The 27,914-nt window shown below is 43.3% G+C and overlaps 1 protein-coding gene across 2 annotated transcripts; it reads right to left on the bottom strand.

Annotated features, from left to right (window-relative positions):
• Window positions 1-669: 669 nt before the first annotated feature.
• Window positions 670-27,914, bottom strand: pgghg (protein-glucosylgalactosylhydroxylysine glucosidase). 2 transcript variants are annotated; one of them, XM_084060297.1, is made up of 16 exons: window positions 27,620-27,914; window positions 27,476-27,518; window positions 24,976-25,296; window positions 24,041-24,257; window positions 20,971-21,229; window positions 19,836-20,012; window positions 17,789-17,908; window positions 17,183-17,314; window positions 16,250-16,361; window positions 14,536-14,608; window positions 13,061-13,197; window positions 12,106-12,239; window positions 11,068-11,163; window positions 10,504-10,601; window positions 8,831-9,039; window positions 670-2,706 (listed from the first exon to the last, which is right to left on the bottom strand). In XM_084060297.1, the coding sequence occupies exons 3-16, from the start codon at window positions 25,223-25,225 to the stop codon at window positions 2,630-2,632; spliced, it is 2,091 nt and encodes a 696-aa protein (XP_083916423.1). In that variant the 5' UTR covers window positions 25,226-25,296; window positions 27,476-27,518; window positions 27,620-27,914; the 3' UTR covers window positions 670-2,629. The 2 variants fall into 2 exon arrangements, with proteins under 2 accessions (XP_083916423.1, XP_083916422.1); XM_084060296.1 differs by having other exon boundaries at window positions 24,976-25,256.

Genomic DNA, 27,914 nt, shown 5'->3' with positions numbered 1-27,914 from the left:
TGCTAGTTTGAACACTTGAAATACTGTCAAATAATCTTAACATATTGTGTGCCAAAAACGGTCCGGACCGTTTTTGAGAAGCTATGCGCTATGTGCCATAAACGGTCCCAATAAAAAAAACAAAAAACTTTTTCCCACGTGGGGGCGCTCTAAAGAAACTTTGGGATCATCCAAGGAGTCTCTGAGAAAGGAGAGGCCGGATGTGGATCCATGTAAAAAATGCTTCCGCTCGTCCGCTCCAATGCTAACTCCTTGACTAAAAGCTTAATATCTCCTATTTCTTTTTAACGTGGTGGAAGTGAGCCGTTTTCGATCAGCGTTCACTCTGCAATGGAGGATCGCGTTAGAAATATTATTGTTCCAGGCGTTAGTCGGGACCCTCCGCCGTCTCGCTTTGTTTACATGCACATCCGCGTCGGGGCTTCTACGGCACGAAACGTATCAGCGTAAGTGGATGGAAGATATGCTGGCACTGGATGTACCCTATTTTAATAAACCTCTGGCACACGATGTGTTAAAAACAAAAAACGAAAATAGACAATCTACAAGCTCTCAATGCGTCTGCGACACATTGAGAGCTCGTAGATATTTGTGCTGCTCAACAGGTTTCCATAGAAGACATGCTGGCTTCTACGACTGAAATCAAGAGTCATGGAGACTGAGAACGTTCCATTCCATTTTTATTGCTCCATTTTGTATTCATTCATCGCTCAATCTCTCACATGAAAGACAAATGAGAAGCACAATTATTATATCCTCTCTGTCGGGTGGAAACCTTGTATGTTCCAAACCGTTGCTTTTCAGGGGAGAAAAAAAGAAAAGAAAAAAGAAGCTGTGTTCCAATGGATCCATAATGTAGTTATTATTTAGTCACAGGTTCTGGTTAATATTTCATTGGTTTACAGATACTGTACCAGTGGTGGAAAAAGTACTAAAATGTTTTACTTAAGAAAAAAGAATCAATACTGCAATATAGAAATACTCTGCTACAAGTAAAAATCCGGAATTCAAAATGTGTTTGAGAGTAAGTACAAAAGTATTGGCATAAAAATGTACTTAAAGTACCAAAAGTAAAAATATAAATTATGAAGAATGTCCAATTTCAAGTTTTTCAAAATCATTTGAAAATAGCATGTGCAAAATCTCTACAAGCTCAGATGTAGATCTGCTATTTTGAAAAGGACGAAATGTATATAGGGCTGAAGTGGTTAATGTATGTTTTGTAATAATAATCAAAATCTTCAAAGTAACTAGTAACAAAAGTTTTCAAATAAATGTAGTGGAGTAAAAGTACAATATTTGCATCTGAGATGTTGACACAAAGGAGACTCTTTGTGTCTCCTACCAGAACCGCTGCCGGTCATCAAATTATTGGCTTAGGAATGCAACAAAAATAAAAGAAATATCCACCAAATCAAGTCTCTATGGGGTGACTAATCGATAGAGGAAAAAAAAGTAATTTTGGGGGTGAATTATCCCTTTAAATGAATTATCCCAGTACTTAAATATAGGGTAAGTGATTTTCTTTGGTTAAAATAAGTGTATAGCTCTATATTCTGATAGTACTCATTGCTATAGAGTGTTTGTTCAGTAAAAGGAGTCTCCTTGTCTCTCCAGCTCTTCATAAAACAGAAAATGCATTTTCGTTTCAGTTTCAGTTTAATTTCCAATTTTATCCAATCAGGATAGAGAACTCAATCAGGATATAGATTAAACAAGTGAAATTGGAAGTGATGACACTAAGAAATGAGCAGACAAAATTGGAACTGGATCACTATAAAAACTAGACGCGTCACAATTCAGGGCAATTGCAGAGTGTGGTTGCGCCGACGCGAGTCGCGGGTCGCTGCCGCCGGGACTTGAGGAATACGCTGGGAGGAATACCGTCGGAGGCTGCGCCAATTACATTGTCACGTAACTCCTGAGATCACTTGCGTTTAATTTTGAGAGGATTGATCCCCCCAACATAAGGTTTTTGCATCAAACGGTTACATTTTGAGCATTTGTGGCGCCCCCTATGGATCAAAGTGGAAATGCTTTTGGGGATTTGTTGAGTAAACCACCCTTGACATGTGATTCAAATTTGCGATTGACTGGACGTTTCGTTCGTGATTTGTGGCCTTTTCTGTAAAACGGGCCCCTTCCGCTAAATTTGGAAGCCATTTACGGACGAACGGTAATGACTATCAAAATTCCGCTTGGAGATGTTTATCGCATGTGTCCAAAGATCATGTGTACCAATTTTTGTGAAATATGGACAAAATATATGGGAGGAGGAGCTAAAAGTGTGTTTTGAAGAAAATTCAAAATGGCAGAAAATCTATCCTGACGCAAATGGGCGTGGCCTATATGGGCCAAAGATTAACCATTTCTAAAATAAATAAAATATTTAAGGTGTTTTATTTTGTTTTAGTTAAAGAGGGCAAGTATAATGTATTAAGGCATATATGGCTTATTAGCCAGAGATCCTTTAAAAAAAAAACTAAAACAATACAGCGACGTACCATGTTTTGAGTATAGTAGGGTATGAACTGAATAAGATTATGAAAGAAATGAATAAGAGATGAGATTAATTCATTAAGTAATGAATTTAATTGATAAGAGATGATCAGTTTGCTGCTTCCGGTCGTCAGAGCGGCCAACAAGAAAAGGTAGAATCCAGAGGGCAGAGAGTCCCTGCCTCTCGAGGAAAGGTTACCGGCTGCCCTGAAAAACACATCAATGACACACAATTAATAACAAGCTATTTGTACTTATTAGGTGCAGTAAGTGACATTTTTTTGTTGAAATGTGTGTGAAATAGCTCTATATTGTGATAGTAATCATTGCTATATACAGGGGTGCACATAACTTTTTAGGTCTAGTACTCAGAAGAGCACCTGGAGATGTGACTCGTTGTGTCAACGGGAGGGGGGGGGGGTTTAGCACGGAGCCCACCGGGACTGCTTTGTCAACGGGGGGGGGGGGGGGGGGGGGGGGGGGGGGGGCGACGATGACGATATTCGGCGTTTCTTTTCACGCACGCCGTTTGGTCAAGCCCCCAAGGTTGGTGCCCTGTGCTGCACTGCTTTTATCCGCCAGATTGGGACGTTCACGGCATATTTTGCTCCATTACGGTGCGTTCATCATTGGTGACGAGTGCCTCTAACAGCTGCTGCGTGCAGCGAGCTGCGAGTCGCAGCCTGTCTGTGTGTCAGGATGCGAGGCTCACACAATCACAGCATGCGTCCCCTCGCCCTGCGTCTAATGGCTGTACATGGGGCCGACGCGTGCTTTAGCGTGACTGTGTGAGTGTGGCTTCAGGAAGTAAATTCCTTGCCTCGATCTCCAGGCTTTTATTTTTTAGTTTTGCTAAAAAATAAAAGCTTGGAAATTCCTGTCCCAGCTGTTGGTACGCAAAAGCGCCTCGCGTCGTCTGATGTGGTGCGCATTATTTATTTTGGGTGCGCATGCGCACCTGCGCACCAGTTATGTGCAGCCCTGGCTATATAGCAGGGGTCTTCAACGTTTTCAGGCCAGGGACCCCCAAACTGATGGGGAGATGGAGCAGGGACCCCCTACCTTGTGTAAATTCAACAGCTGAAGGAACCCTGTATTCTGCCTGAGTCACCTAGAGAGTTTGAGTATATTTTCTTATAATAGCAGGTTGCTTTAAGTAGCTGTACTTTGTTCTAAAGTGTCAGTGTTGTGTAGTTTGTATAGTTGTAGTGTTGTGTAGTTGTATAGTTGCTTTAGCTTCTAACTAGTTGTTATTTAGCTTGCTCTATTGCTCAGCTGACAGCCTATTAAAGGCACTTTGAACTGAAGACTTGTATAATTAGGGGAGGTGCATTCACAGTGTCAAGGTGTTATAAGCCAGTGTGGGGCCAGTGTGACTTCAGTGTGTAAATTCAACAGCTGAAGGAACCCTGTATTCTGCCTGAGTCACCTAGAGAGTTTGAGTATATTTTCTTATAATAGCAGGTTGCTTTAAGTAGCTGTACTTTGTTCTAAAGTGTCAGTGTTGTGTAGTTTGTATAGTTGTAGTGTTGTGTAGTTGTATAGTTGCTTTAGCTTCTAACTAGTTGTTATTTAGCTTGCTCTATTGCTCAGCTGACAGCCTATTAAAGGCACTTTGAACTGAAGACTTGTATAATTAGGGGAGGTGCATTCACACTGTCAAGGTGTTATAAGCCAGTGTGGGGCCAGTGTGACTTCAGTGTGTAAATTCAACAGCTGAAGGAACCCTGTATTCTGCCTGAGTCACCTAGAGAGTTTGAGTATATTTTCTTATAATAGCAGGTTGCTTTAAGTAGCTGTACTTTGTTCTAAAGTGTCAGTGTTGTGTAGTTTGTATAGTTGTAGTGTTGTGTAGTTGTATAGTTGCTTTAGCTTCTAACTAGTTGTTATTTAGCTTGCTCTATTGCTCAGCTGACAGCCTATTAAAGGCACTTTGAACTGAAGACTTCGATAATTAGGGGAGGGGCATTCACTCCTGGCAGGTGATTAGCAATCAGTTGAAGTGGCTTTAAATACTAGCTTTGAAAGCGGCAGCTTTCAAGTGGCCAGTCGAACTAAGGCTAGACGAACAAAGGCAGCAGCAGGCAAAGGCAGCAGCAGGCGACTTTGTCAAAGCGCGACTTAGTCAAAGAACGATAGGCAGTATCATTGACTAGTGACATAGATAGTAGTGTGATAGATATAGCAGTGTATAGTGTGTATAGGTTTAGTGGTCTACAATGTGTTTTCTTCCTATTCCTGTCCTCTCCTCTTCCTGGTGGTCGCACAAACACTGGGTTACACCCAGATGTCGCGATACCACTAATCTAATATATCCTACTCTGTCAACTCACGTCGAGCAAGTGGTAACGGGAGGGCTTTGGAATTGCCACTCGGCTGTGGTGGAAGGCAAAGCTGCTTTCATCTCAGCCTACGCATCCTTGCTCTCCCTCAACTTCCTTGCTCTGACTGAGACCTGGATCCCACCAGAAAACACTGCTACGCCCGCGGCTCTGTCAGATGTGTACTCTTTCTCTCACACTCCCAGAGCCGTGCGGATAGGTGGTGGTGCTGGTCTACTAATTTCCAGAAAATGGAAATACTCTCCTGTCTCACTGTCACAATTCTCTCCTACCTCCTTCGAATTTCATGTGGTCACTGTCTCTCATCCAGTCAAGCTCACCATTGCAGTTGTTTATCGCCCACCGGGCCCTGCTGGTGGCTTCCTGGAAGAGCTGGACACTCTAGTCTCTCACTTCCCTGTCGATGGCTCTGGATTCATCCTTCTGGGTGACTTCAACCTCCCGACTGAGAAGCAGCGAGACCCACTCCTTTCGTTTCTCGCCGCCTTCGACCTAGTTCTCTCCCCATCTCCCCCTACCCACGAGGCTGGCAACCAACTGGACCTGATCTTCACCAGATGCTGCTCTACAGCTAACCTGTCCGTCACTCCTCTTTCCAGTGAAAAGGTTAGAAAAGGTAAGAAATTATCTGATCACTACTTCATGTCCTACTCTCTCTCTCTCTCCTCTCCCCCCTCACAGCCCCTCCCTACCCACATGATTTCCTCACGTCGCAACCTTCGCACACTATCCTCCACTGATCTCTCCTCCTCTGTTCTCTCTGCTCTCCCTGCCCCTGAATCCTTTGCTCTTCTATCCCCTGACACCGCCACTGATCTTCTTTTCTCTACCCTATCCTCTTCTCTAGACCATCTCTGTCCCCTCACCACCAGGCCTGCACGCCAAACTCCACCTGCCCCCTGGTTGTCGGACTCAGTGCGTACTGAGAGACGGAGCCTGAGAGCGGCTGAGCGCAAATGGAGAAATGGCAACCTCCCGGAGGACCTTCTTACCTTCCAAACTCTCCTTTCTACCTTTTCCTCCTCTCTATCAGCTGCTAAAGCTGCTTTCTTCTGCACTAAAATTCAGGCTTCTGCTTCCAACCCTAAAAAACTATTTGAAACTTTCTCCTCTCTCCTGCAACCACCTCCCCCTCCTCCCTCCTCCTCCCTCCTCCCTGACGACTTACGCCAACTTCTTTGACAAGAAGGTGAACGATATCCGATCCTCCTTCACTCCTCCCCCGGCTGATGCCCTGCGCACTACCCACACCTGTCTGCCTTCCACCCCTCCCTCCCTATCTTCATCTACTCCTCCTCCCTCTCCCCCACCCTCTCAATCCCACTTCTCTCCCCTCTCCTCTAACGAGGTCCTTCTCCTTATTACCTCTAGTCGCCCCACCTCATGCTCCCTGGACCCGGTCCCATCCCCTCTGCTGCAGTCCTCTGCACCTGAACTCCTTCCCTTCTTAACCCACCTTATTAACACCTCTCTGACGTCTGGCTACTTTCCCTCTGCTTTCAAGACTGCCAGAGTCACCCCCCTCCTGAAGAAACCGACACTTGACCCCTCTGAGATCAAGAACTACAGACCGGTTTCCCTTCTATCCTTCCTATCTAAAACTCTCGAACGTGCTGTCTTTAAACAACTGTCTTCCTACCTCCACCAGAACAACCTCCTGGACTCCAACCAGTCGGGGTTCAAAGTGGGTCACTCGACAGAGACTGCCCTCCTGGCAGTGACGGAGTCGCTCCATGCCGCTAGAGCGAACTCTCTCTCCTCCGTCCTGATACTCCTGGACCTGTCTGCAGCGTTCGACACAGTGAACCACCAGATCCTCCTCTCCACCCTCGAGGGGATGGGTGTCTCAGGCTCTGCACTCTCCCTGTTTGCATCCTACCTGACGGGTCGCTCCTACCAGGTGATGCTGAGAGGGTCTGTGTCAGAACCACACAGGCTCACTACTGGGGTTCCCCAAGGCTCGGTTCTGGGTCCTCTTCTTTTCTCTCTCTACACTACATCTCTTGGTGCTGTCATCCACTCCCATGGCTTTTCCTACCACTGCTATGCCGATGACACCCAGCTGATCCTCTCATTCCCCCCCTCTGACACACAAGTGGAGGCACGCATTGCTGCTTGTCTGGCTGACATCTCGGAGTGGATGTCGACGAACCACCTGAAGCTCAACCTGGACAAGACCGAGCTGATGTTCATCCCGGGGAAGGGCTGTCCTCACCGAGACATGGCCATCACCATTGAGAATGCTGTGGTGACGTCAACTCGGACTGCGAAGAATCTGGGTGTGACCCTGGACGATCAACTGTCGTTCTCGGCTAACATCGCATCAGTGACACGGTCCTGCAGATTCCTCCTCTACAACATCAGGAGGATTCGCCCCTTCCTCACGGAGAAAACAGCCCAGGTGCTCATCCAGGCTCTTGTCATCTCCCGCCTGGACTACTGCAACTCCCTCCTTGCTGGTGCTCCGGCATCAGCCATCAGACCTCTGGAGCTTGTTCAGAAAGCTGCGGCTCGTCTGGTGTTCAACCGCCCCAAGTTCTCCCACACAACTATCCTTCTCCGTTCTCTGCACTGGCTCCCCGTAGCAGCTCGCATTCAGTTTAAAACCCTGGTGCTAGCCTATAGAGCAGTGAAAGGAACAGCTCCTTCTTACCTCCGGGTTTTGGTCAATGCCCACACCCCTGCCCGACCACTCCGGTCTGCCACCTCGGGGCGACTGACTCCCTCGCCACTCAACGGTCCTTCTGGTCGATCGACACGGTCACGACTTTTTTCTGTTCTGGCCCCACAGTGGTGGAATGAACTTCCCACTGATGTCAGGACAGCAGAGTCACTGCCCATCTTTCGCCGCAGGCTGAAAACCCACCTCTTCAGGAAACACTATCCTTCCTCTTTGCCTGGCCTACTTGTTGTTAACTAGTTGTACGAACTCTTGTTTTATTTTTGTATTGTTTTATTGGATCTTGTTTAGTCGATACACTTATTTGTTTTAGCTCGTGCTCATTTGATTTTGCCATTTTTTGTCTCATCTGTTTAAGAAAGTAGGTAGCTGATATATTGCACTTTTACCTTAGCGCTAGGTATACTCTTGGTTGCTTGTTTTTGCAGGAAATGTACTTAAAACTTCTGGTGATTAGTAGTTTTCGTTCCCTACCTATGTTGAATACACTTATTGTAAGTCGCTTTGGATAAAAGCGTCTGCTAAATGACCGTAATGTAATGTAATGTAATGTAGGTTGGGGAGGCTACAACATATATTGTATAATTAAAAAATATAAAATAAATAAAAATAAAGTTGTGTTTCATATTTAAACATGCCATGTTAGTGTGCATTCAGACAGATAAATATATTATATTACACTCTCACTGTAATATTATTACAGTGAGAGTGGCCGTACTGGCCACTCTCACTGTAACTAAACTACTGTCTGTAGTTTAGTTACCTGTTATGAGAGGGATTCTGGTGTCTGTAGTTTAGTTACCTGCTATGAGAGGGATTCTGGTGTCTGTAGTTTAGTGACCTGCTATGAGAGGGATTCTGGTGTCTGTAGTTTAGTTACCTGCCATGAGAGGGATTCTGGTGTCTGTAGTTTAGTGACCTGCTATGAGAGGGATTCTGGTGTCTGTAGTTTAGTGACCTGTTATGAGAGGGATTCTGGTGTCTGTAGTTTAGTGACCTGTTATGAGAGGGATTCTGGTGTCTGTAGTTTAGTTACCTGCTATGAGAGGGATTCTGGTGTCTGTAGTTTAGTGACCTGTTATGAGAGGGATTCTGGTGTCTGTAGTTTAGTTACCTGCTATGAGAGGGATTCTGGTGTCTGTAGTTTAGTTACCTGCTATGAGAGGGATTCTGGTGTCTGTAGTTTAGTTACCTGCCATGAGAGGGATTCTGGTGTCTGTAGTTTAGTTACCTGCTATGAGAGGGATTCTGGTGTCTGTAGTTTAGTGACCTGTTATGAGAGGGATTCTGGTGTCTGTAGTTTAGTTACCTGCTATGAGAGGGATTCTGGTGCCTGTAGTTTTCAGGACAACCTCCAGGGGGCAGTGTTTGGCCGTCGGTTCCCTGAGGATGATGCAGACCTCGTCTCTCCTTAGCAACCAGTCCATCTTGTTGCCCAGGTAACTGACGCCGCGGATGAGGAGCTCGGACAGGTCGTTAGGGAGGACGGGAGAGAACGCCAGGCAATGCTTCTGGACCCTGGAAGACAACCGTTACAAAGTGCTTTAGACAATTGTACTTAACCCATTGAGACCTGAAGCCGATTCTACATGTCTCCTAAATCCCAACACTTTTCTGAAAAACGTATGTTTCTATATCAGTGGTGCTCAATCTTTTTCATGTCAATGACCCCCAAAATTATATGTATTTGGCCGCGGACCCCCATGAAAATATTTTGTTCCAGGGACCCCCCAGAAGCAAAGATTTGAGTTAACAATGTTCGCTTTGAAAATATATATGTTCAAAGATTTGCAAACATTTTCATGATTTTTCAAAAATAGCAGATCTACAAGCTCGTAGCGCGGTACTCGGTGCCGCGCTATGAGCTTGTATATCTGCTATTTTTGAATAGCCCAAAGGGTAAAATAATGCTTTTTTAGCTCAAATCTAAAAATGACAAAGTTCCAGGTCTTAATGGGTTAAAAGCTGCACTATACACAGGGGTGCACATAACTGGTGCGCAGGTGCGCATGCGCACCCAAAATAAAAAATGCGCACCACATCAGGCGACGCGAGGCGCTTTTGCGCACCAACAGCTGGGACAGGAATTTCCAAGCTTTTATTTTTTAGCAAAACTAAAAAATAAAAGCGTGGAGATCGAGGCTAGGAATTTACTTCCTGAAGCCACTCACACAATCACTCTAAAGCACCCGTCGGCCCCATGTACAGCCATTAGGCACAGGGGTAGAGATATGACTAGCGTCGCCTCGCATCGCCTCGCATTGCCTCGCTGCGTGCACGCAGCCAGCAGCGGCTGTTAGAGGCACTCGTCACCGATGATGAACGCACCGTAATGGTGCAAAATATGCCGTGAACGTCCCAATCTGGCGGATAAAATCAGCGCAGCAGCACAGGGCACCAACCTTGAGGGCTTTATCTAACAGCGTGAGAAAAAAAAACGGCGAAAATCGGCGGAATTTAGAAGCAGAGCGTCCTTTTTTTCTCGCCCCAACCCCCCCCCCCCCGTTGACAAAACTGTCCGGTGGGCACCGTGCTGAAACCCCCGCCCCCCCCCCCCCCCCCGTTGACAAAACGGGACGGGCGCCATGCGCACCAAGTCACATGTCCAGGTGCTCTTCTGCGTACCAGACCTAAGAAGTTATGTGCACCCCTGACTATACAACGTTTCTCTTCTACCCGGATTTGAACCCGGTGTCCTGCGCAAGTGATGACATTTATACCATTGAGCTATTAGAGCCTGCCTGCTTGCTCAGGTGGGGGGGGGGATTTCATCTTGACCATGAGGTCAAAATTCGAGTCAGATCCTATGTCTAGGAGAGACGTAGTCTCGCCAGGGCCGCTGGATTGAAGGGGGTCAACAGTACATAAGAACTGACCTGAAGCCTGTAAAACCAGACTATAAGGGGGTCAACAGTACATAAGAACTGACCTGAAGCCTGTAAAACCAGACTATAAGGGGGTCAACAGTACATAAGAACTGACCTGAAGCCTGTGAAGCCAAAGAGCACGGCCTGCAGAAAGCCTCCCATGCCGGTCAAAAAGTTCACCGCTCCAGTACCGTCTGCAGATTCACTCCATACCTGTGTGTGTGTGTGTGGAGAGATTATTTTCACTCCATACCTGTGTGTGTGTGTGTGTGTGTGTGTGTGTGTGTGTGTGTGTGTGTGTGTGTGCGCGCGCGCGTGCATGAAAAATGTTGACAATTTCGTCAACAAATAAAAACCAGACTAAAATGTTAGTGAGGGACTAGTGGAGAGGAGATCCAGTAGAACTAAAAGACAAGTCACTTTATGTTTGGTTGCGCTCGGGTGTTGCGCTCAGAAAATAGCAGATCTACAAGCTCACAAGCTTGTAGATCGGCTATTTTCAGCATGCAACCAAGTGTAAAATCAGCCATTACGACGCCAACAAGGCACCGCCAAAATACATTTTAATCGACTAAATCAACTGTAGATTTAGTCGACTACATTTTAGTATTACTAAAATATGACTAAAACTAGAACAAACTGTCAAAATGAACACTGGGTTTGAGAACCACTGTCGTACCTGGAATGGTTCTTGGATGTTATCGAAGCACTTCTGCAGCAGACCTAGAGCCTTCTCAGCCTCGCCCAGCTCCAACCAGCCAACAGCAAACATCGACTGCAGAGACAGACGCCACACACACAAGATCCGTGGTGGACAGTAACGGAGTAAATGTACTTGAGCATTGTACTCAAGTACAGATTCTGAGGATCTGTACTTTACTGGAGTATTAGACTTTTTTGATACTTATAGTTATTACATTTCCAAGACAAATATTTTACTTTTACTCGAGTACATTTCTAGGAAGGCTGTAAAGTACTGAGTATTTTCAGGTTGGCAGTTTTTTTTCCTTTTCTTCCCTAAAATGCAATTGGCCACACTTCTGCTCTCACACCAGCCGTGTTTCTCTCGGTCTGTGTCTCATTGGAGGACTGTGTGCACAATTCAGAAACCTGCCTACCAGTGACATCATCGATGGTGATTCCAAGCTAATAGAAACTACAGTACAGCCCTTCTCTCTTCCTGGGAAGTTAGCATTGACCTTACCCATGTTTTAATGGATCTTACCCATGCCGTACTGTAGCTTTGACTGGATCTTACCCATGTGGTGGAAAAAAACACTAAAATTGTTTACTTAAGTAAAAGTATCAATACCGCAATGTAGAAATACTGTTACAAGTAAAACTCCGGAGATCAGATTTAACTTGTAAAAGTACAAAAGTATTGGTATCAAAATGTACTTAAAGTATCAAAAGTAGAAAATACTCATTGTGCAGAATGTCCCATTTCACAAGTTTTCAAATATTTTTCTTTTGAAAATAGGCAAAACGTATATAGGGCTGAAGTGGTTAATGTATGTTTTGTAATAATAATCAAAATCTACAAAGTAACTAGTAACTAAGTAAGTTTGCATATACTTTGAGTAGAAGTAAAAGTACAGAAAATGGGATATAGGCTACTCCAGTAAAGTAAAAAACACCTAAAAAAAAAAAGTACAGTACTTGAGTACATACTTAGTTATTTTACACCGCTGGTCATAAGTGTGTGACTGGATCTCACCCATGTCATGGCCGGTCCATTAGGGTCTGTGACGGCCTCATAGATCTCCAGGTCATTCCTTCTGATCTCAGAGGTCATGGGTAAGCCCAGAGGATAGGCCAGCATCACCGTGTCAGCCTGCTTCACCGGGTGACCTGGAGAGAGACACACATACTGTAAGTCCACTGGGTTTCAGCGTACACAAACAGTAGTTAACTACGGTACTTGAGTATATTTAGTACTTAGTTCCCCGCCACTAGCGCTGTGTTTCATAAACAACTTTGCCTTCATAAAATATCTGAGATCAATTAGGGTTTTCTGAAAGATTGAATATATGTATTCTAATGCTAGTTCTATTGCTAGTTCTATTGCTAGTTCTATTGCTAGTTTGACCACTTCAAAATTCTCTTTCATCTTAAACTCTAATAACCAAAAATAGGTAACTCAAAAATGATCTACAAGCTTCCAATGCGTTGTAAGCATGTAGACGGCCTATTTTCAGTGCGTGACACGCTTCCATAGAATACATGCTATGCTGACTTCAATTGATTGATGTACTTTATTTAGTAAGACATGAGAACAGTACATGACAGTACATAACAGTACATGGAAGTAAAAATTCGCAATACAAGGTCTACTAAACTGGATAGCTCAGTTAAGCACATAGCTTGTTTAAGATGAGATGGAATCCAAATGACTGATGAAAATCACTGAGTATGCTGCTGCTCCCAGGCCCACCCATAGCTACGTCCTTGGTACAGTATGCTCCCAGGCCCACCCATAGCTACGTCCCTGGTACAGTATGCTCCCAGGCCCACCCATAGCTACGTCCCTGGTACAGTATGCTCCCACGCCCACCCATAGCTACGTCCCTGGTACAGTATACCTCTGTACCAGGCCCACCCATAGCTACGTCCCTGGTACAGTATACCTCTGTACCAGGCCCACTCATAGCTACGTCCCTGGTACAGTATACCTCTGACATATCCATCGTATTCAGGATGGAACTTGTTCTCCTCGTCAAAGGGGATTTTCATCTTGTCCGCCACCTCCTGCCACTCCTTGGGTGCCGGGAACTGAATCAGCTCTGCCAACTCCACCGCAAACTGCAGACTGACGCAGGCAGGCAGGCAGACAGACAGACAGACAGACAGACAGACAGACAGACAGATACAGATACAGACACAGACACAGACAGACAGACAGACAGACAGACAGACAGACAGACAGACAGACAGACACACAAATGTATTATGAATGTATTTAGAGAATATAGACTCTGTCAGGTGGAAACCTCATATGTCCAAAATTGTTACTTTTCAGGATTCAAATAAATAAAATGGAAAAAGTAGTCGATCGACGAGCTCCAAACGCGCCGCACTGGCTTCGGCCTTGTGGATCTGCTACTTTGCTTTTGTGTGACGCTGTCGTATGATGAAGTAAGGCGTTCATTTGCGGAAAAATAAAATAAAATACATCCTGAACAATATGGAGATAAGAGGTTTCTACCCGACAGCAACGTACAGGGCATCCATCATACCTCTGCATGGCAACACCTCCCGTTGACAGCCCCCCCCCCCCCGTTCTTGAGACAGAAAAGTCCATTCTGATAAACTCACCGATAAACTGCACCCCTACGGACGGCTTTGATCCACAAACATCCTGTCGTGTTGTGAGCAGTGTTGATTTTGACAATTTTTTATCTAGTTTTAGTCATAGTCTTTTGAATAAAATTCCATTTAGTTTTAGTCATATTTTAGTCATCTGAAATATTTTAGTTTTACTACTTTTAGTTGACTAAATATCATAAGATTATAGTCGACTAAATCTACAGCTGATTTAGTCGACTAAAATTTATTTTGGCGGTGCCTTGATGGCGTCGTAATGGCTGATTTTACCTTTGGTTACATGCTGAAAATAGACGATCTACAAGCTTGTGTGAGCTTGTAGATCTACCATTTTCAAAGCACAACACCCGAGAGCAACCAAACATAAAACGACTCGTCTTTTAGTTCTACTGGATCTCTTCTCCACTAGATCCCTCACTAACATTTTTGTCTAGTTTGTATTTGTTGACGAAATTGGCAATATATTTAGTCTCAGTTTTAGTCATCGTTGCTCAGTTTTTATTTAGTCTTCGTCAGTGAAAAAAGGTAGTCGACCAACATTTTTCATCATAGCTTTAGTCGACAAAATCAACACTGGTTATGAGCAAAATTATGTCAATAAACTCTGTGAGGTTTAAGAGACAGAACCCGCACACTGAGCTATGGTAAAGACATGGCAAAAGATGTAAAATCAGACTGGACTTTTCTGTTCCATGAATGAGGCTGTCAATTGAGGGAATTGCAAAGGTAGAGTTTATGGATATACCCTCTAAGTTGCGTGCGGCGGCTGGGTTTAATGAATGAATGTTAATGGTGTTAATGTTATGAATACTCCTAGTAGTACCTGAGCTTGGCTACTGTGTTGGTGTACACAGAGTTGTTGACATTGTAGTAATACTCATCAGGTGGCATGACACCTGAATGGATAAATACATAAATAACAACCATCTATGCAGTACGGTTTCTTAAAAAAACGGGGTCCACTTAGGGGTCCAAATTGACCCTTGTGGGTCCTGTAACTCTGAGAGTGTACAAATGGAACCAAGTGGATCTGTATGCTCTCAGAGTGGAAAGAGGAGAAAAGACAGAAAAACAGGGAAACATATCGATAGGAAAAACAAAACATATCTTCATGTAGACACATAGCATAACCCATTAAGACCGGGAACGCATCTGTGTGTCATTTTTAGATTTCTTTGGCTATTCAAGAATAGCAGATATTCAATTATGTTATATTCATAACATAATTGCATAACATAATTGCAGTGGAGTAAAAGTACAATATTTGCCTCTGAGATGTAGTGGAGTAGAAGTAAAAGTATTGGAAATTGGACAAACTCAAGTAAAGTACAAATACCTCAAAATTGTACTTAAGTATAGTACTTAAGTAAATGTGCTTAGTTACTTTCCACCACTGCTTGTACCTGTGTTTAGGCCAGGTGCTGACATCAAGGAAAGAGTCAAGGAGAAGGTAAAAACATCCGCACACTGGTTTAAAGTTCCCAAGACGTATTAATTGCCTGATCAAAACGTTGCGGCATTAATAAAATACGTTTGGAATTCCATCCAGAGCGTTTTTTTCTCCATTTGTTCAATAATGCTGAAACATTACGTCATAAGTCATAAAGACTTAATATCTGTGACATTCTGTAGTACTGATTATCGTTATCGCAAGTGCTTGTCCTCTCGATAAGAACTCTTTTCCTCCTAACGTATTGAAACATCAATGGACGTACAGTATTCTGTGTTGCAGTGTTGATTGACAGAAATGTTTGATTCAGTTTTAGTCAATAGTCTTTTGAATAAAATTCCATTTAGTTTTAGTCATATTTTAGTCATCTGAAATGGTTTAGTTTTAGTCTAGTTTTAGTCAACTAAATATCATAAGATTATAGTCGACTAAAATGTATTTTGCCGGTGCCTTGATGGTGTCGTAATGGCTGATTTTACACTTGGTTGCATGCTGTAAATAATACAAGCAAATAATACAACGTGACGCGTTGTAAGCTGGTAGATCGGCTATTTTCAGAGCACAACACGCGAGCGCAACCAAACATAAAAGGACTTGTCTTTTAGTTCTACTGGATCTCTTCTCCACTAGTCCCTCACTAACATTTTAGTCTAGTTTGTATTTGTTGACGAAATTGTCAATATATTTAGTCTTAGTTTTAGTTGTCGTCAGTTTTCGTCAGTGAAAAAAGGGTCGTCGACGAACATTTTTCGTCGTAGTTTTAGTCAACGAAATCAACACTGCTGTGTTGGTACCTAGGATGTGGTTGTATTGAAACGTACAGTATTCTGTGGTAACGTTGTAGTATGATCTGTTGCTGGAGCTCATGACTGACTAAATAAAACAAGAAATCCTAAAGTGATCAAAGTGAGTGCTGGTGATCTTTTCTAAGAAATGCTGTAGCTAAACATTGATAATACAGTGTTCTGTCGGTACCGAGGATGTGGTAGCGTTGTAGCTAAACATTGATAATACAGTGATACTGTCGGTACCGAGGATGCGGTAGCGTTGTAGCTAAACATTGATAATACAGTAATACTGTCGGTACCGAGGATGTGGTAACGTTGGTCCTCCGGGCTCCAGGTTGCCTTGGAAACCCAGAAGTCTGCCACGCCCCAGATGACCTCGCTGCCCCGTCGATCCGTGAACATGGTCACATCCTGAGTGACCGCACACGCACACGCACACGCACACGCACACACACACACACACACACACACACACAGTTAAGAGTTAAAACACTTCAAAGGGGTGTATGCAAGAGAGACTGTACAAATGGACCCTTACGGGTCCATTTGTACAGTCTCAGAGTTACACACCGGTAGGGGGCCATTTAAGGAACCCCCTCAAGGAACCATGAGGGTCCCTGGACCACACTTTGAGACCCACTGGTGTAGCAGAGTGTTTCCAGTGAGTCAACACCCTGACTCTGTTTGACCAGAATGGAACAGAGCCTTCATTAGTATCATTGTAACAACCAGAATGGAACAGAGCCTTCATTAGTATCATTGTAACAACCAGAATGGAACAGAGCCTTCATTAGTATCATTGTAACAACCAGAATGGAACAGAGCCTTCATTAGTATCATTGTAACAACCAGAATGGAACGGAGCCTTCATTAGTATCATTGTAACAACCAGAATGGAACAGAGCCTTCATTAGTAGTATCATTGGTAACACCTGCGAAGGAAGTAAGGAAGAGGCCCAGTTTCTTCACAATATTTCTGCTGTGCATAGAGCCTATTGCGGAATTGAATCAGATAAATAAATCTGACGTATTATTATTATTAATAATAAACATACTCGTGTCAGGTACAGGTAATGTTGGACGGTATTACTATTATTATTAATAATAATAAACACACTTGTGTCAGGTATAGGTAATGTTGGAAGGTATTGTTATTATTATTATTAATAAACATACTTGTGTCAGGTACAGGTAATGTTGGAAGGTATTGTTATCATTATTAATAAACGTACTCGGGTCAGGTACAGGTAATGTTGGAAGGCCAGTGCCACGTCTCCGTTGATGTGAACTTCCTGTTGCCCATATATGTCCTCAGGACACACCTCTCTTCCTGACACAGCGCTCTCCCATGGAAACTTCAGTCCCTGCACACACACACACACACACACACACACACACACACACACACACACACACACACACACACACACACACACACACACACACACACACACACACACACACACACACACACACACACACACACACACACACACACACACACACACACCTTTTTTTTTATTGATAAGTAATGCTGTGCATAGAGCTATTGAGACTTGAATTCATGAAAAAAAAAGTTTTTGTTGCATTCCTAAGCCAATAATTTGATGACCGGCAGCGGTTCCGGTAGGAGACACAAAGATACTCCTTTGTGTCTCCTACCGGAACCGGAACCGCTGACATAATCAACACTTGTAGCATTGTAGGACTATACAATGACAATGTAGCAATGAACATATGTTATTCGTTTTTGTCAGTGGAAAAAAGATCGTCGACGAACATTCTTTTGTCGTAGTTTCAGTGACTAAATGAACAGTGAGGTGGAGGTGGAGGTGTACCTTGTGTCCTTGCCTCTGGGCGTTGTCTCTGGCTCCATCGATGGTGCTCACCCTGTAGTCCAGCACAGCCTGGGCCAGCTGGGGGTAGAAGAGGGCGATGCCAGGGTACATCCATATGTCCTGGAACACAGTCATTACAGTTAACTAAACAGCTGGGGGTAGAAGAGGGCGATGCCAGGGTACATAGTTATTATAGTTAACTAAACAGCTGGGGGTAGAAGAGGGCGATGCCAGGGTACATAGTTATTATAGTTAACTAAACAGCTGGGGGTAGAAGAGGGCGATGCCAGGGTACATAGTAGGGATGGGACGATAATCATTATCGTGATAAAAAAACGCTCACAATAATCGCATCGCAGAGATTTTGAGTTATCGTGAAATCGTTCTCCATCATACACTAGGATGAATTAGCTTTTGTTGAGCTGCAAATTCAGTACAACTTCCAATAATAGCAGATCTACAAGCTCACACCGTGTTGCGTTGCAGCGCGTTGTAGGCTTGTAAATCTGCTACTTTTGGCGAACGTTCCCCACAGAATAGGGATGCTGTGGGTTCAAGTGGTTAACAAAAGTGGCCCCCTATACATAGTAACATAGTCAGGCCCCTAGCAGGGACCCCCTATACATAGTAATATAGTCAGGCCCCTAGCAGGGACCCCCTATACATAGTAATATAGTCAGGCCCCTAGCAGGGACCCCCTATACATAGTATTATAGTCAGGCCCCTAGCAGGGACCCCCTATACATAGTAATATAGTCAGGCCCCTAGCAGGGACCCCCTATACATAGTAATATAGTCAGGCCCCTAGCAGGGACCCCTATACATAGTAATAAAGTCAAGCCCCTAGCAAGGACCCCCTGAGTCTATACATTTATGGAATTGATGATTGTTATACGATACGATACGATACGATACAACTTTATTGTCAGCTTTCACCGAAATTTGCTTTGTGTCCATGACGTCACCGCTCAAGATACCGGCAGGACATACACAATACATTACACAAAGTACATTACAGGACATACATCACAGAAGCAGACAGAAACAAGAACAGTAGAACAAATCCTTTTGGTTTACCGACTTTGGTTTAAAAGCCGAACAGACTGATGTACAAAAGAGTTCTTTAGCCTGTTTTTCTCATATTTAGGGACTCTAAACCGCCTCCCGGAGGGCAACAGTTGATATTCATCATTTAAAACATGTAAGGGGTCAGAGGAGATGCTCTTTGCCAGTCTAAGCATACTATTGATCTGGGCCTCTTTAAAGGAACGTAACACAGCCTCGACTGGCCTACCAACTATTTTAGCGCAGATCTTAATTTGGCTATACAGTTTGTTCTTATATACCATTGATAGGCTGTTAAACCAGGCCGTGCTACAGTACAACATCACAGTTTGAACAACAGACGTATAGAAAAGAGACAAGATCTGACTACTAGCACCAAACGATCTGAGTCGGCGTAGGGAGTACATACGCTGCTGTATCCTCTTACAAATATAATCAATATGAGATGACCATGATAAGGTGGCATCTATCATCACCCCCAGATATTTGTAAGATGGGACTTGTTCAATAGCTGAACCATGGATTGTCACCGGTGGTGTCTTATCACCGGGAGCAGGGCCAAATATAATTTCCTCAGTTTTCTTAGTGTTGATAATCAGATTATTTTTGTCACACCACTCCACAAGCCGGTCAACGCTACACTGGTACTGTTTCGGGTCATCACTGTCAGTCATCAGAGCTATTAGCGTAGAGTCATCTGAATATTATTGCTTAAATATGTAACTTTATAAATGTATGGGACATAATAGAGTTGTTAAAAAGTTACATAGTGCTGCTTTAACTAAAACCTTTTATACATTTAAAAGATGTTAGAAATATTTTTCGATGAAACACAAAATATGTGGGTTGCCAATTTTTAGCAAAATAGGAAACCTGTGTTGTGACCATTAAGTTGTTCACTTGTTTATCCTGCATCCTGTATGAGTTCTCTCTCCTGATTGGATAAAAGTTGTCAGACAGACAGACAGACAGACAGACAGACCTGGTCCCAGAACACGTGTCCCCAGTAGTCCTGTCCGTCCCCGCCGTTGGACAGACCCCCAGGACTGACCCCTCCGAACGCCCCCGAGGCCTGGTGCAGCGAGGGGAACGCACTCAGCAGGTAGAACATACAGCCAATCAGAGCTCTGTTGAAGGTAGCCGAGCCCTTCACCTCCACCTAGACAGACAGACAGACAGACAGACAGACAGACAGACAATCAGCGCTCAGTTGAAGCTGCTGGAGCCAGACGGAGTGACAGCTCCACCTAGTGGAGAGGCGAGGAGAAACATCCAAGCCTGACATAATATGGTGATTGTTCTCCAGAGGTTACTGCTCTGTCATCTGGCTGATCGGCTACTTGGAACTCCAAAATGCCGCCGAACTGGCCTATTTACTGGCCGATATTAATAAATTTCACAGAAATTGTGTGCAGTTAAAAAGCTTTCATATCTGTGCAAATAGGTCAAAATATGTCAATCTATTTTAGGTATACAGTAATCAGTGTTGATTTCGTCGACTAAAACTAAGACGAAAAATGTTCGTCAACTACCTTTTTTTACTGACAAATAAATAAATAAATAAAAACTAAATAAAAACTAAGCTATGATGACTAAAACTGAGACTAAATATATTGACAATTTCATCAACACCCACTCCATGAATTTCACCCCCGAAAGCCTTTTATAAACATATTTTCTATTGAAACGGTGGCGGGCTGCCCTTCCCACGAAAATGACGTCATCTGGCCGGAAAACGGAAATCCACCGGTTTCCTTTTTGGCCAGGAACTACCGCGCTAATAACAAAAAGGAATCTCACGCTGTTTTTAAGACATTATAGGATTTGAAGATGGAAAAACAACAGCAAAAGAAAACACAGCACACGGTAACTAATGCTCCACTGGGCTGGCTAAGAGAAACGATGCGTAGATAGTATAAAACAATTAAAAGAACGCTTTTTGAAACGCTTCCGTCTTCCAGTGAAAACAAATGGAATTCTGGGTAATGCAGGAATAAGCAAAAGACCTGCAGTGACGGCAATGACCAGCATAGGTTGCTAAAAGTCATTATTTGTGGACCTTCCTTGTATTACTTTAAAGTACATGTACTTAGTTACTTTCAACCACCGCCACTCACCTGGCTGTCCAGCCACATCTCGCTCCAGGCCTGCTGGTGGGAGGGCCGCAGGCTCCCGACGGCCATCAGCTCCAGACCCTCGTCGTAGCTGCTCTGCGTGGCCTCGGCGCTGTCGCCCACCGCCAGGATGAAGCCCCAGCGGGACTGGCTCTGGTCGGGGAGCAACGCCACGCTGTCCGGCACCGGCGTCCAGATGAGATGGACCGAGCTGAGCGAGCCCCCCGCCACCTCGGGGGCCTTGGTCTGTCCGTGGAGGTGTCTATGTGTGGGAGCAAGGTGATTTTGACAGCAAATTTAGATTTAGTTTTAGTCATATTTTAGTCATCTGAAATGTTTTGGTTTGTCGTCTGGTTTTAGTCGACTAAATATCATAAGATTAGAGTCGACTAAATCTAAAATGTATTTTGCCGGTGCCTTGATGGAGTCGTAATGGCAGATTTTACACTCGGTTGCATGCTGAAAATATGCGATCTGCACGCTCACAACGCGTCACAGCGCGACGCGTTGATCTGCTTATAGATCTGCTATTTTCAGAGCGCAACACCCGAGCGCAACCAAACATAAAATGACTTGTCTTCTAGTTCTACTGGATCTCTTCTCCACTAGACCCTCACTAACATTTTAGACTAGTTATTATTTGCTGTTGACGAAATTGTCAATATATTTAGTCTTAGTTTTAGTGATCATAGCTTTAGTTTTTATTTACTTTTCATCAGTGAAAAAAGGTAGTTGATGAACATTTTTCGTCAGTTTTGGTCGACGAAATCAACACTGGTGAACAAACAGTACAAGACTTGTATTGCATGTCACTTGACGACCATGCGGTCACTTATGCAAAAGGTTAAAACGTAATTTAGATACGGTAGCATGTTTTGTAGACAGATGCCAGGTGCATTTTGTTGACCTGGCATCTTATTTGTTTGTATAGTTTCAATGTACAGATAATACACGTTTTAATAGTATATTGTTTAGACTGATGCAATAGGTTCTTGGTATGATCCTAGACTACTGAGGCTACAGTACACTGTCTCTCTGCATGTGATGTATAACCTTGTGTTTGCCTTGCTTACTGTAAATCGCTCTGGAAAAAGAGCATCTGCTAAATGCCTTCTGGCTCCCAGACTGTGGAACAAACTCCCCATTGCAGTTAGAACTGCAGACTCAGTCCCAATCTTCCGCCGTAATCTGAAGACTCACCTCTTCAGACTCCATCTCAGCCTGTAGCACTAGACCTAGCCTTGACGACCTTGCAGGCTTATGCAAAGGCTTAAATGTAACTTAGATAGCATGTTATGTAGACAGATGCTAAGTCAGTTGTAGACCTGGCATCATATAGTGTGTATAGTTTCAATGTAGAGATTATAGATTTTTTGATATACTGTTTAGACCAGTGGTTTTCAACCAGTGGTCCGGGGACCACCAGTGGTCCTTGAGGGAGTACAAGGGGGTCCCCAGCAAAATGAGTTAATAGCGTCACAATCATTTTTAACCACTTAGCTTTGGCTATTCAAAAATAGCAGATATACAAGCTCATTGCGCGGCACTCGGTGCCGCGCAATGAGCTTGTAGGTCTGCTATTTTTGAAAAACCTTGAAAAAGTGTGCATATCTTTGAATATTTATATTTTTTAAAGCGAAAATTAACTCATATCTTTGCTTATGGGGGTCCCTGGCACAAAACATTTTCAATTGGGGGTCCGCGGCCAAATGTATATCAATGTAGGGGTCCTTGGCAGGAAAAAGGTTGAAAACCACTGGTTTAGACTGATGATAGGTTCTTTGTTTGATCCTAGATTACCATTTCTATGCATTTGATGTATTACCTCTATTTCCCTTGCTTACTGTGAATCGCTCTGGGTTAATGCCTACATTTTAAATTGTAACAAACGTGTTAATAAAGTATTCAATCAATCAATCAATGTAAACAACAACACCACAGAATTGTACCTGTGTTATGGGATGTAACAATACAAATCTTGAATCTTGGATCTTGACAAATCAAACTAAATTGAGAACGAACAGAAACATTCAGCATCTGTAGTTGTAAACAATGCATTATGCAAACATTGTATTAGACAATGCATTATGCAAACATTATATTAAACAATGCATTACGCAAACATTATATTAAACAATGCATTATGCAAACATTATATTGAACCAGACATTATTCAGTGATGTGTTTAGAGCATAATATGGTCACTGTTGGGCAGAAACCTTGTCTACGTGATGACATATGTAATGCATGTTTATGTTCCTTCATACATGTATTTCCTATTTTTTTTATTTTGAACTTTGACGTATGACGCTGCCACACAGAATGAGCGAAAATAGCTGATCTGCTATCAGAAGTCCTGACGTCACTCGTCCATCCCCTGGTTCGTAAAGTAATTTCTCTAGGGAGAATAACATTGGGTCATTCTCCATAGAGAGGTCTCATACAAGAATTGTGGTCCTTTATTATTAAAGGACCACAATTAGCTTTTTCTCAACGTCTGTTGATGCTTCATATCCATAAGAGTAAAACCGCAGGGGTCATTTGTTTATTTTTGGAACACAGTTCTTATTTGATGCGATATTAAACACGTCTATGGGAATTCAGAATGGGGGGAAAAAACACGACCCAGGTAGGATGTGTACATGACATCAGACTTCGGTGCTCTATTTGATCTATTTTAGCCAGCTTGAAAGTGGTTAAGTGGCTATAGTGGCTGATGGAGACCCCCCCGATTAATGGATCAGCCAGCAGGCTATGACTGGGAGATAGAAACCTGTATGACGCGCTGATGATGATGTGAATATGCCAATTATCTATTTCAGTGCACAAATACAATAAAAACCCTTTTAGCTCCTACAGTGTGGGTTTAAATATTGAACAAATGAAAAGTGTCAACAAAAACTTGTGACGAAATAATAACTAAAGGTTTTGGACGTACAAGGTTTCCCCCCCGACAGTGAACGTTCACGATAAAGTTCATAATAACGTTCACAATAACGTTCACAGTAACGTTCACAGTAACGTTCACAGTTACGTCGTTCACAGTAACGTTCACAGTAACGTCAACCTTTACCTTCCGCCTTTGTAATCCGGAGCCTTGTGGAAGTGGATGTCTCTGCTGTGAGGGTTGAAGGAGCTGACCAGGTTGACGGTCACGGCGTCCTCTGGTGGCGAGGCGGCGTGGCGCACCAGCAACACCTCCATCACCAGCAGGTGGGAGTAGTGCCGGTGAGCGTAGAAGGACTGCGTGGCCGTGAGGCTGGCCGTGCGGAGAGTGTGAGTGAAGATACCTGTGTGTGTGTGTGTGTGTGTGTGTGGGAACAAGGAGAGAGTGAGTGAACATACCTGTGTGTGTGTGTGTGTGTGTGTGTGTGTGTGTGTGTGTGTGTGTGTGTGTGTGTGTGTGTGTGTGTGTGTGTGGGAATAAGGAGAGAGTGAGTGAAGATACCTGTGTGTGGGAACAAGTGTGATCGGTGTAGATATGTGTACAGATGTAGATCGGCTACTTGAACTGTTTTAAAATACAAGAACGCTCGCCCCAAAACACACTCGCCCCGGGTCAAATCCGGCGACCTCGGAACCGTCGCCACCAGGTATTCCTAAACGTAACCTCAGTAAAACTATGCCTAAACCTAACCTTATTCCTATACGTAACCTCAGTAAAACTAGGCCTAAACCTCACCTTATTCCTAAACGTAACCTCAGTAAAACTAGGCCTAAACCTCACCTTATTCCTAAACGTAACCTCAGTAAAACTAGGCCTAAACCTCACCTTATTCCTAAACGTTCCTTTATGGAACATGCTTCTGAACATACCTGCTAGTTTAACCACTTAAAATGCTCTAATCTTAAAATAATAACAGAAAATAGCCAATCTACAGGCTCTCAATGCGAGCTTGTAGATTTGTCCATTTTCGCTGCGCAACATGCCGACTTCTATGGAATCCAAAGAACTGAAATCAGTCGTGGCGACTGAACTTTAATCCATGCAAGAGGTGTGATAACTACCTGTGCGAGTGTCCAGGCTGTAGGCGTGTTCGGCCTCTCCCTCCGTCTCGAGGGCCACGGCGAGGGGGCAGGGCACGTCCGCTCGGTGGCAGTGCCCGCCCTGGCCGTTGTAGAGCCCCCCCGTGTGCATGATGGGGTGGTACACCCTCCAGCCCAGCAGGCCGTTGGCCAGCGGGGGCAAGAAGCGCGGGTCGGGGGGCAGCGAGTCAGAGGTGAAGACGTAGGGGTCTTCTTCTGCCTGGGTCTCCATGGGGGGTGGAGGAGGTGGGAGACGGTGTCCACTTAGTGAGAGATGATGACAGGTGTGTAAAGATGAGATATCTGCAAACACAGGAGGTGAATGTGTTTGGAGGTTCCGTCCCCGCACGGCTATTGTTTAATAGCACTGCGTACCACCTTTGAAATGTCACATGTCACAATGCAGGAGGCAACAGGATGTTGCAATATTGGAAACGAGCGCTTCCAAACTCCAACACTTTAGAAAAATCACACCCTGTGTGAAGAGAGTGGTGCCTTTGATGAGCCCCGTATTGACCCCCGTATTGATGTTGTCATCAATGTTTGTTTATTGGACAGACATACATACATACATGCGGACACACGGACAAAGCCAGTTATAGGAGTGGTTGGCACCACTCAAAAATACCTGCACGGAGAGTATTGACAGAAAGTAGCTCATAACATGTCTATGGTGGATTCTTATTAAACAAAAACTTGACAGATACAAAGAGGATAATCCAAGCTTTCCGTACAGCTGCAATGTTGGTGAGTTTAACGTTACTTAATACAATCAGATAGGACTTTTCTGTTTGGATGTATGGGCTGTCAATGGTTGGTACTGCAACTCTAGATGCCATATATTAAAAGGAGTAGTTCACCCAATAAATGTCTTACTTTCTATCAATTACACACCCAATGAAGCATTGAATTCATGGAGATTTGTTTTGTCTTTGTCGCATTCCTAAGCCAACAATTTGATACCGCCTGTCTCTCCGGTAGGACTCTTCGTAATGTTTTGGGTGAACTACTCCTATAAAAATAGCATATACAAGTTGCTTTCTGGCTGCGTGAGTTATAGACCCCTTAACAGACGACGTCACACTGATAAGAACCAGTATGCGCGCAACCAGTATGAAACCCCTTCTGTCAGGTCTCGCCTCACTAGCCAACACACAAGAGGGGGTTGGGGTGTGCTGAAACCAGCGCACCCCAAAACAACAGGTTGAGAATTGATTGCGTGAAACAATCACCTGTGCGTCCAGTCTCAATGTTAGTAAACAAATAATTGGTATATATCTCCTGATTGGATGAAATTGATGTCTGTTTATTATAAGAGGTGGAGAAGATGGGGAGACCCAGAAGATGGGGAGACCCAGAAGATGGGGAGACCCAGCTGTTACTGAACAAACACTTATCTGTCAAGGCTATAGCAATCCTTACTATATCACAATACAGACCTTTAAACGTTTTAAAAAACGACACAAAATTCACAATAGCAACTTTTACTTTGAATAACATTACTGTAAATATGTACTGTGTTTACTGTACATATATATTATTATTTTTTATTTCTAACTGTTTATATGATGTTTTGCATAGTATTGAATATGTGTCTGTCATTAAATGTTTCGATGAATTGAGTACAAACTAAAGAACCCAATGGAAACAAGCCATAGGCTTGCTTTCTTAGATTTAAAATCCGCTTAGCTGACCTGGTATTGAAATGTACTTTCCTGTGCTATTTGTAATAAAGTATTCAATCAATAAATCTAAAATAAAGCCATGTTAAGAGTTTCTGGGGTCATTTGTACACCGTGTACTTTGATCATCTCTGTTGTCACAAGACATTCAGCACATGATCATCATGCAGACTTTGAAGATACCAAGATTATAAAATAATGATAATAAAAAAAAGAGGATCCGCTCAAACTCACCCAGTGGTGTAAAGTAACTAAGTACATTTACTCAAGTACTCTACAGGTGCAATTTTGAGGTATTTTCACTTTACTGGAGTATTTCCAACTTTCAGTACTTCTCCACTACAGTACATCTCAGAGGCAAATATTGTACTTTTACTCCACTACAAGTATTTGAAAACTTTAGTTACTAGTTGCTTTGTAGATTTTGATTATTTTTACACAACATACATTAACCACTTCAGCCCTATATACATTCCAGCCATTTGACAACAGCAGATACACAAGCTCACAATGCATCGCAGTGCTTTGCATTGTGAGCTTGTAGATCTGCTATTTTCAAAAGATTTTAATGCATTTTTTTTTTTTACATTTGAAAACTTTGTGAGATGGGACATTCTGCATAGCGTATTGAGTACTTTCTACTTTTGGCACTTTAACTACATTTAGATACCAATACTTTTACTCAAGTACATTTTGAATTCCGGACTTTTACTTGTAACAGAGTATTTATGCATCATTTATGCAGTATTGATACTTTTAATCAAGTAAACAAATTGAGCACTTTTTTTCCATGCACTCACCACGACACAGAGATCTGCAGAACGAGGAGAAAATATCTCATCTCTGAAACAAAAAACAAACAAACAGTCAAACAACAAACACATAAAACCATGAGATTAATGATGCAGATGAGCTTTGTTTTAAAACTTCTTCTTTTTTTTTACCGTAATTGCGGCGCAGCTCAAATCTCTTATAGCGACCCTTAATAAAAAGTCCTTTGACCACAAAACCACAGAAAAGTGCAGGAATCCAAATATTAAGATCAAATGAGATACTAAATGTTGTTGTGAATTAAACACATCAGACCTACAGCCCATTGCTATCCGATCTGCTGTGGTTTAGATCTCAAATCAAAAGCAAAAATACACTTTTTTAAAAAGTTTAAAAGTCTCGAAACTCCGATCTGAAGCCTCTCTCTCTCTCTCTCCCTTCCTTCTTCGCTCGTTGTGCTTGATCTGA

Source organism: Gymnoscopelus microlampas (genome assembly GCF_963454915.1).
Source record: "Gymnoscopelus microlampas genome assembly, chromosome: 6".
Taxonomy (NCBI): domain Eukaryota; kingdom Metazoa; phylum Chordata; class Actinopteri; order Myctophiformes; family Myctophidae; genus Gymnoscopelus; species Gymnoscopelus microlampas.
The sequence above is the reverse complement of the archived record's forward strand: the minus strand, read 5'-3'. Positions and strand labels throughout refer to the sequence as shown.